The sequence below is a fragment of the Chenopodium album genome, chromosome 8 (genome assembly GCF_948465745.1).
Source record: "Chenopodium album chromosome 8, dcCheAlbu1.1, whole genome shotgun sequence".
NCBI classification, from domain to species: domain Eukaryota; kingdom Viridiplantae; phylum Streptophyta; class Magnoliopsida; order Caryophyllales; family Amaranthaceae; genus Chenopodium; species Chenopodium album.
In genome coordinates, this window is record NC_137841.1 from 26,392,127 (window position 1) to 26,403,302 (window position 11,176).

General features: G+C 34.8%; 1 protein-coding gene across 1 annotated transcript; it reads left to right on the plus strand.

Annotated features, from left to right (window-relative positions):
- Positions 1-8,063: 8,063 nt before the first annotated feature.
- LOC145555971 (uncharacterized) lies at positions 8,064-9,341 on the plus strand. The gene has a single exon (XM_081617675.1). It carries the CDS (start codon positions 8,470-8,472, stop codon positions 9,145-9,147), a length of 678 nt encoding a protein of 225 aa, XP_081473801.1. The 5' UTR covers positions 8,064-8,469; the 3' UTR covers positions 9,148-9,341.
- Positions 9,342-11,176: the final 1,835 nt, after the last annotated feature.

The window sequence follows — 11,176 nt, forward strand, 5'->3', positions numbered from 1 at the left end:
ACACCTATCCCCTCCCTTTGTGGTGGTTCGTGATTTGTTAGTTGCTCGTTCTACTCCATAAAAGGTCAATTGAAGTGTTCGATTGCGACTAACTAGCATTAGTGGAGGACTTAATCTGTGCCTGTGGACCAAGTAGAGGAATCACGCTTGAGGCTCTTTATCTCCCTTGTTCTTGTTCGATCGCACGTGGAATCACGCTTCAAAGGTATTAATTCTAATTCTTTATGTGTTATGCAAAATCTTGGGATTAGGTGTTGTATGAATATGATTCATGTTTTCCGCATTTGTACCTATAAACTCCTACAATAGGAGCATTAAATTACAAAGAACACACACAAATTATACGTGGAAAATTGTTTTAATGTGAAAAGTAAAATCAACGGGACTGTTTGACGAATCTATCTTAATTAAGGGTAAAATAAATTCATTTTAGTCTACAAAGGTTCAAAAACCCACCACCAAGTATATACAATCAGAGATAATCAAAGTAGAAGAGCAAAAGTGAAGAAATTACCAAAATGCAAGTTTTCGTCTAGCAACAATTCTCAATGAACTTGAGATTCATCAGAGGAGGTGAATCCGCGCGTGCCAAGTGGATGAGAACTTTTCACCATTAAACTATTCTACAGAGTGAAGATTCACCTCCTTCGATGAAGTAAGTGGCCGGAAATTTTCATTTAGGACACGCGTTGTACCTAACACCATAGTTGGTGGTGTTTTGGCTGCTATGCTAAGTTTGGGGTGCTTAGTGCAGCAAAACCATACTTCAAGGTGTTACGGCCAGTGACGGATCCATGATGGGTTCAAGTGGGTTCATTGAACCCACTGATTTTTTGAAAAAAAGAATTGTTGGTAAAAGCTGAAAAACGAATACTCCCTCCGTCCCTTATTGATATTCCCTTATGGGAAACAATCATGAGAATTAAAAACTTTATTATTAAGTAGTAAAAGTACATTGAAAATATAAATTTACATTGGGTATGGAAAAAAGTAAAGAGATAAAGTAATAAAAGTACATTGAAAAACAAAATTCACAAACTACGTCCGCACCCAAGAGTTCGTGCGGGCAACCCATTAAGAATAAGAAGCCCATTATTCCTCCACACTCTAACCTATCTAACAGCACCATCACTGAAGAATTTCTAGAAACTTCAATTTAATCATCTTTTTCATCAAATCAACAATGGCAGGAGCAATCATCGCAACAATCTTCCCCCTCCTCGTGGTCTCCGCCATAGCTCAAGCTCCCATCGGATCAAATGGAGGTGATTTTATGAGGATTTTGTGGCGATTTGGTGGCGGTTTTGTGGCGATTTATAGTGGCAAAGGGGTTGTTTTGAGAGTAGGCTAGTTGTTTTCGGGGAAGGATGGGTTTTGTGGCGATTTGTGGTGGCGAGATGGGTTATTTCGGGATTAAGTTGGTTGTTTTCGGGGTGGGATGGGTTTTGTTGCTATTTGTGATGGCGATGTTCGTTCCTAATGGCTGGGTAGTTGCGGTGGAAGGTGGGTAGTTGCTGGTGGCTGAGGTGGCGAGGCTGGTGGCTGCCTTTGCTGCTCTGTTTTAGGGCAACATGGGAGTTGCGGTGGAAGATGGTGGGTAGTTGCTGGTGGTGGGTGTGTGGTTTGGTTGGTGGCTTCGCTGGAGTTGCGTGAGTTGAGTTTTTCTTTGGGGCAGCAGGGGAGTTGTGTGAGTGGAGAAATGAAAATGGAGTAAAAAAATAATAATTAATGATACATCTAAGCCAAACAAATCAATGTATAAGTCAATACGTGTTTGATATAAGTTAATCTTATGGATATATCAGACATTGATAAAAACGTATCATCCAACAAAAGGAACATATCAACCAACAAAAGATACATATCAGGCAACAAGAGTAATGTATAAGCCAATATAAGGCACTTATCAGCTAAGAGACAGAACGTATCATCCAACAAAAGAAGCATATCAGCTAACCAAAGGATGAAATCAACAAACAAAAGCAACAGGTAAGCCAATAAAATGAAACATATAAACCAACAATTAAAATATACATATTAGCCAAAAAAATAGATATATTTGTAATACTTCGTATTTTTATTATATTTTTATAAATATAAATTAATTATTTTATGTATTTTGTTTATTAAAATAATTTATTTCATTTTAAAAAGAAATTATTTATTTAAATAAATTTTAAGTGTGTATAAATAAAATGGATCATGAATTGAGGCAACAAAAGTATTTTTTTAATTGGGTCAATACTATTTAAAAGGGTGGACCAATTTATTGGGAATTTAGGGGCCCAATAAGTTGGCCGAAAGGAAGAATTTGTAAAGGAGTAGGAATTAGTATGGAAAATTTGTAAATATGAGTTTTATTTTTAAAAGGAGAGTATAAATACTTTAAAAACTCAAGATTTTTTTATACAAGTTCATAATTGTCAGACTTCACAAATTCAAAGGTTTTCTCTTTATTTTTACTCTCTTCTTTTCCCTTTATTTTTCTTTCTTTTCCTCTTCCTTTTCCCTAAAATCCCACGCACTCTCCTATCTCTCCTTCTCCCTCCTCACGCACGGCCACACCACTGGCGGCGGCAGCAACGTCGATCGGCGTCTCTCCTCCTTTCTCCTCTTTCTCTTTGTGTATATAAAAAAAACTTCTTTAATCCTAAAATTAATTCTATAGATTTATTGTTGTAAAGGAATGATTTTTATTATGTTTTGGTGTTGATTTTGGGATTTTGATGTTGCTAATTTATTGATATAAATTTCAGATTTTTATTTAATTAAAAACCTTAAAATATAAACCCTAGAAATTAGGGATTTTGCATAATTGGTTAGGGATTAAGGCTAGGTTGTTGTTATTGATTAATTCATGGTCTAATCATGTTTTTGATGATTTGAAAGCCTTCAATTTAATTATGGAATTTAATTACACACACTATTTAATTATTGAGTTAGGGTTTGATTACCCATAAAAGAGAAAAAAGTTTTAATGATTTATATATGATTTCCTAGTCTAAAAGTGATGTTTTATACTAAACAAGTATGCTAGAATTTTATTTATCTCATAAAGATCAAGTCTTTTTGAAAGGATTTAAAGTACCCACTTAAAGAAAAGGTTTTATGATTTTTATGTCATTAAAAGGGGTTAATTAGTATGGTTTAAATAGTATTACAGTTGCTGGAAATTTGTGAGAATAGTGGATTAATTATAGTTATGTATTTTTAATTATAGGAAGTTTCAAGCTAGGTGATTTCTAGAAAGTGTGGCCGAGTTTAGGCATTATTCAAGGTACGTATGTGCACAAGAATATTTGTGTATGCGTAGTATCATGCTAGGAATGTGAATTGTGATTGAAGTGATGAATTAGTAACATGATTTGTTAATTATATGATTGGAATTGATGTTGGTAGAACATGAATTATTATGCAAGCATGTGAATATGATATTTGAAGCATGATACGAGTTGAATATATGTGAATCATGGAAGTATGTTTTATTTTTAATTATCAAGGAAGCATGAAATTAATAAGCAAGGCTTCTGTATGTTTAGAAGAGCTATAATTATACTTATTGAACATGATTCATGAATTTTATTCTCACCCATCATTTATTATTGGTGTTGAGTCAAGGAAGTTAGTTTATTTATTTGCTCACTCAATTAAGTTAAGATTGAGTCAAGAAAGTTTATTAGTGCATTTTATGCACCAAGGTAGTAATTTTGCAAATTTGTGCACAAAACTAGGCAAGGAACCTTAATTAAAAATAAATAGTATGTACTCACTAATTAATTCAAGAATTAGTTGGAAGTATGTGTTGATTATTTTTATGTTTATTCTTGATTGATTGGTTGGAGTCTTCACATGTTAAATTGATAAATTACGTAAAGTGTAAGAGGATAAACACTAAAACTCTTGGAACGTATATACCTTGAGTATGAATATATGGGGGGAGTTATGGGGATTTATATTTAACCATAGCTTCTATAGGGATACAGGACGCTGTACATTCTCTTATTTATGTGCTAGAATTTCGTCACCAAGGTGTGACATAGTAAGTGCCAATTTGGGTAGCTCCCTGGTTGGAAGCTCCATGTTTAATGAGCTATATTTTTTAGGAAAGAACCCGTTCGATGCGTAATCCAAATCTATTAATTAATTAATTAATATTTCTAGTTATGAGTCAAAGGTAAGTTGACTGTGAATATATGACAAGCATGTTTTATTACTATTCATATTGATAGGATATTCATGTTAGTGTGGTGCATATGTACTCAGCTTTTACTGATTCGTACTTTTGTATTTGTGTTTGGCTTTCCTTTGGTTGGCCTTACTATGACCCATTTATATGGTGAGTAGAGGGTTGAAATAAAGGGAAAGTGACGGGTACTTGAAGCATGAAGAGCATGATGGGAATGATTGCCGAGAGTTGTTTTTTTTTTTTTTTTTTTTTGACAACAGCAAAACCCTAAATTAATCATAAACTAAAGTACACACTAGAACATTAGGGGTAGAACATATAACAACTTTCTATTCGGAAGCCATACAAGTTCAGTGGGATAAGACGCTTTCCTTTTTGAGCCACTCATCCTGCAAAACAAAGGGTTAGTAAAAACAGAGGAAGTTAAACTTCTTAGAGAATGACTTTGCCTTCTAGCTCTAGAACGATAAGAAGAAACCAAAAGCTTCAAATTTTGAGAAGAGGAATTGTTAGGGCTTGCAGCAGACTTCACCGAGGAGTAGACTGGAGCATCTGGAAGGGGCACCTACGTACTTTCACATGATGATGGCACTTGATCAACCATACCTATGGTCGAATCTTCTCGTGCCAAATTTGGAGTTGCTTCACACCTATCATGCCCTTTCACAGGGGGGTGACTAATCTCCATTGGTGTAAAAACTTCTTGAGTTTCAACACAATCCATTTTCTTTGGATGATCGAGTACTCAGATGCTAATAAAATCCTTCTTGGAAGAGCAATAGTAGTGTAGTGTCCGTCTCTTAGTAATCGCTCCATACATTGTTGGAGTGAGATGCAAATAGGAATCAATACGTTTTCGGTTACAAAACCGATAACTTGACCCTGTAAGATTTGGGTTTTTTTGTTTCTGAACTTGACTTCAAATCAGAATTGTTATCAATAATGTTGGGCCTTCGATCTTGATCAATATGGTTAGCTTTACCCTCCTCCGAATTCAAAGATTTTCCATCAACATCCTTTTCCTTTTTGGTGACATCTTTTACACCAATACACCTACGAACACAACCATCTCCACTACCATCTCTTTCCTTTCTTTTCCCTTTTTTCCCTAACTTCCTCTTTTCTTCTTCTTTCCCAATTTTAGCATAATCTCTAAACATTTTATCCTCTCTTGTAACTGCAAGTGCCTCATTAACAAAATCCGGAGACCAACCCAATAAAGAGGTCACCTCATTGAGTTTTTGTTGAAACTCTCTGTTGGTGGGATCAATCCTACTTGCTTGTGCGAGATCCATGAAAGCTAATTCGGGTTTATTAAGCCCTAAAGCTGCCACCTCCCTTCTAAAGTAAGCTTTCACATTAGTAGTATCATAACACAAAACTGCAGAACACAACTGACCCACCTTGTCAAAGTTTTCCTCTTTGACATAACAAGCACCTAAGTTCAGATTAAGAGACACAACTAGGCTCAAAAAAACTGATTTATCTTCATCATTACCCACCGTAACAAAAGATAAAAGCTTGAGTGCAAGAGAGTATTTAGCAAGCACTAATCCTACATTACACTGTTTGTAGAAAGCATTACCTTCATCTTTCAAACTCCTGACAAATTCCAAAATACCAAAAGGATTCTCCAACTTTCCAACTAAAAGTTCTAGTTTATGTGAAGAGATATCATCTTCTTCAATATGAGCAATACACAAAATCCCCCTAAGTTCAAACTTATCCATAATAACTTTAAACTAAGACAAGCTTTAAACACCAAATAACTAGAAACTAAGGTACAAACTGATAAACAAAGAGAAAACAAGCTTCTCCATAACCAAAACAAGACATACCATAAAACCCATTACAAAGAAACTCTGGCAGAACCCCGATAGATGCGCCGCTGCACCTACACCACCCAAATTAACAGCAATATTACAACCAATCGCTAGTCCTTTGATATGGGAGAGGTAGAAGATTGAAAAAATTTCCCCAAAAATCGAAATCCGAAACCTTAACCCTAACTTTTTTTTTCCAGAAAATTGGAATGTTTGGGTTAGGTAGGAGGAACCACGGATAAATAGTCACCGAAGTCGTCAAGAAATGCTCGCCGACGACCTTGGTTGAGCACTGGTGCTCCGGCCGGCGGCGACAGGGGAGGTTTGAGAGGGGCTCTGTTTTTTCTTGTTTTTAGAGAGAAGGAGTGTTTTTTCGAGTAAACAATACATTGTTGTATTTCCTCACGATTGCCGAGAGTTACTTGTTATGCTTTCCTAGTTTTATGTTTTGAATTAATTATTATGGACTAACCTTTATGTGTTATTTAAAGTTGAATTTTTGAAAGAGCCCTGTTTGGAATGGTTCCAACTTGTGATTTAAATATTTTTATTTTGTTTGGAGGTTGCGAACTCAAGTATTATTTTAAAAGTTGGTTTTTAATTTAGACTTCCGATGTGTGACTTTGAAAAATAATCTTAGCCGTTATCATGGTGGCGGTAATGTTTTGGTTATTCCTTTAAAATAGTTTTAAATAGAACAAAAAGAGTAATTTAAATTAAGGGAATTTCCGGGGTATTACAATATCAGCCAACTAAAGAAACATATAATCCAAATGATGTCTAATATTAGCCAACAAAAGGAATGTATTAGACAACACAAAAACCATATCAGCCAACACATGAAATATATCAGCCAATAAGTAATACATATCTGCCAAGCCATCCGCATGAAAATTTGCGTGCGGATACGAACTCAACAAAATTTACATGGAAAAGTTAAAATTTGCACAAATATTGTTGCAAATTGGAGGAAATTTTGGTAAAAAAAATTAATATTAATGCTACTTGAAAAAAAGCAAATGTGACTATCATTTTGAGACTTAAATTGGCCATAAGGGACTATCAATAAGGGACGGAGGGAATATATGCAATTAATGTAAATGGGAAAATAGCAGAGTGGTTTTGGGCTGAATATAAATGAGCACATTAGGATTACTGGTCATCGGTTCAATTCTCGATAACCTCTTATTTTAAGCCTTTTAAATTTTTCCCTCTTTTTTCTCATTTGCTTCTCTTTTTTTAGCTTATTTAATTTTTTTTTCCTCTTCTACTTTGTTTTTTATAGCCTATTTAATTTTTCCCCCTTTATTTCTCTTTTCTTAGCCTTTTAATTTTTTTTTCTTCCTTTTTGCTTCTAGGACAAAGGTTCGATTTCCATGTAACCTACATTCTTTTTTACTTGCAACATTTGTAATTTTACAATATTTCCACACACTCTTTTTTATTGTTTTTAGTTGTAATTCTCATGTTGGGAAAATTATTTACAGCTAAATGATATCTTGTTAGATTCAATTTATCTAGAAAAATGCTTTAATGATATCAACTTTCTGTAATTTTTACAAAAATGTAATCTAAGATATTTAGGTTATAGAATTTGTATTGGCAAGCGTAAACTCCCTAACATTGCAATTAAATAAGACCCCGTGGGGGGGGGGGGGTAATATCTTATTTTGTAATGATTCCGAACCCACACTTTTAAATTGCTGGATATGCCACTAGTTCTGGCCAATTTCATCTTAAAATTATTGTTAGTTAAAGTTGTAAATTGTTAAATGTGCTAGTCAAATTGAGATGCTTAAATTAAAATAGAAGGTGTTGATTTATAAGCAATCCGATAAGAAGTAAAAATATGAAATGGAGGGATATATTGTGGACTTTTTTCAGTACTAGCTCGTATTTAGTAAGACCACATACGCGTTAATGGGCTAAAATGGTAACATCATCATCGTCAAATTATAGGCCAATATGCACTTGGCGACTTGGCGTGTATCAGTATGTATGACTCTTTCGCAATCACACACCAAAAAAATAAATATAAAAATCGATTAAACTTACACATAGATGTGATCACCATTACTCCTCATTTCACCCCTTTATTTGTCGTCTCATTTCTCTTCCTTCTTCCTTTGAAAACCCCCTCAAATAAGCCTTCTACAGTATCCAATCCGATAAATTGATCATCTTGATTGAATTTTTAGTTGGTTGATTATAGATTGAGTTACCAATTTATCTGTATTATATCAATCGTGGGTAATTCAAGGTTCAATTTTTCTCGATTGATTCAGATGCACTTGACCCAATCATCACTTGTTCTATCAGTTTTTGATCTGATTTTGAGTTTAATTTGATGGGTTTTGATTTAATTTGGGGATGAACTACTGTGTTTCTGATTAATTTTAGTTTCTGTGAGAATTTGATCATCTGGGGTTGAATTGAATTGAATTGGATTGAGTTCTTCAGATGGTATATCAAAATTCTTCTGTTGATCAATCTAGTACGATGACAGTTTCAATGAGTCTTACTGATACATACATGAAATCAAAGCAAAGTAATCAGCTTTCGAAGAATCGAAAAATACCCAATTCATCTAATCATCAGATTTCTTCAAGTTGTTGTGAATCTCGTTTTGCTGTTCTTGATGTGATTATGTTGATTTCTGCAATTGGGGCAATAGGGTTTTTGCTGTTTCCATATGTTAGTTTTACATATATGAAAGTTGCTGAGATTGGTGCTTTAGTTTGTTCAATTCTGAAAGATGAGATATATGAGAATCCTGTTATTTATGGGTCATTGGCGCTTAGTATGGTGTGCGTAGGAATGGCTGCTTGGGGGATTGTGATGTGCACAACTCGAAAGTGTGGGAATTCGGGTTGTCGTGGTCTTTGGAAGGCTGCTGAATTTGACATACAGCTTGAGACTGAGGAATGTGTAAAGAGCTCGAATTCGATAGCAAAGGATGGTGTTAAGAGGGGTTTGTTTGAATTGCCCCGTGATCATCATCGCGAATTGGAAACCGAGCTTAAGAAGATTGCACCCCCAAATGGAAGGGCTGTTCTTGTGTTTCGTGCTAGGTGTGGATGTTCTGTTGGTAGGATGGAAGTTCCCGGCCCGAGGAAGGCTCGAAAGATCAAGAAATAGAATGTGTTTGTACTCTTTTGATTTCATGAATATACTCAATAGAAAAGTTGAATAGCACAGAAGTGTTTGTTTTTAAATAAAGTTGATGCTAATAAGTTGTAAGAACTACATACATACAGTTGGTCATGCTTACAGTGGTAATAGAACTATCTTTCGTAATTTACTTTTAATGCTCATGATATTTGATTTTGTTATAGTGCTTATTGTTTGTATGATGCTCATTTTTATCTTATCAGGAGTTTCCTGTTATTGCTATCTGTTCTGTTTCCCTCCTCTTACTATGAGATTATGAATATTTTTTGTTCTTGGTCTCAATGTTTGCAGAAAGGCTTGTCCGTATTGAAATTTGTTCGTGTTTGGTGTAATTCAGTTTTGTTGTAGTTCGGATTGAGGAAGAAGCAAAGGGGAAAAAAAACAACTCATGCTTTTGGTGCTCCCTTGTCAATTCTGTATATAAGACATGCTTGAAAGTTGTGTTCTACTATAGTGTTGTTTAGCTTTCACATCTTTCGAAACCAGTTTTTTTTGGTTCTATCAAGGTGTGGTGTTTCAGGCAACCTTTGGATTAGTCTGTATTAATATATATACAAGATTTTGTATTGATAAAGACTTAAAGGGAATCATTTTACAGATTGATCAGCCTCTGTCCAAATTAAGTCTTCGAGTTGAAGACATCTTGATTTCAGTTTCATGAACTACTGCATCCAATCTTGATATCATTCATTACTATGGATTACAACTTCCAATGCAGGTGCTTGCTTAAATATATGCCTTTTGATACATGTGCTATTCCAGGGCATGTACTTCAGCAATCCATTGCAAGCATGCCCTTTTCTGTTTTCTCAATGTATATGCATTTTTATACATGTGCTTGCTTCGTGAGTGATTTACTTGAATGCTATGGTAGATGATGGCTATTACTGTGTCATGATTGGAAATTTGTGTGACTTTTGGTTGGAGTTGTATGATTTGGAAGCTGCAAGTTCTGTTGGTTTTATTGGGCAATGGAAGGTCAAACAGTTCTACAAACACGGTATTTTGATTTCTGAACTTGTCCTAGCAATTTGCACTCACCTTTTTAGCTTGATACTGTCACTCTCTATGGTTTTCTAGTTCTGGTACAGTTATGATAGTACAAGGATCTTGGTGAAATTGTCCATATTGTTGAGTCTTGAGTTATCCCAGCTCCAGTTACATGTCACATGTTTATGATTAATAAAACAGATACAGTGAGAAGAAATTGGCAAAAAGTGTGCATAAGAAGAGAATGATCGTGCAGGCATTTTGCAGAACCTACCGAACTAAGCTCTAAACCACCAGGTGGGTTACTTAATGAACTTAGTTCCATTAACATGTGCACCTATTGTACCAAGTTTCATGTTGGCATTTCCATACATATTACACTGGAATGAGAACCTTTCTGCTATTTTTTCTCTTAAATGAGGCATATATTTATTGACTGCAGGATATAAGGCCGTGTCCATTCAAGCTGCTGGGAGAAAGATAAGCATTAATCTAGGCATTACTGAATGCAAAGGTAATATTTCTAACCATGTTTAATGTTTACTACCGCTCCATGATTATAAGCCTTTGCTTGGCAACAACATAATTATTAAATACTTCATGATTCACAGTATTCTGGATCATTAAGGTGAGGGATTCTACAGGCAGAAATTGAGATAATTTATTTTCTCTCTTGCCATTTTTTGTTTTTTTTTTTTTTTTTTTTTTGTGTGTGTGTGTCAAAAAGCACATTTTGAAACTAGGCTTGACTTTTACTGCAAGATTTTTCCTTGGTTATGTGACTAATTGCATGTAATGTTTGAGTGTCTGCCAGTTTCCGCAGCAATAAGTCCATTAGATATTTTAACATTCAATTTTTGACAGTCCTTTCCCTAGATAGTAATATCTTTGTGGAAATAATTTTTCCGGAGACATTGGTCCAGCAAACAGCAGATGATATATTTTAAAAATCCTTCTCTTGTTTGTGTTATAAGATGCCATGGGTGATATAGTTTTCTGTGATAAT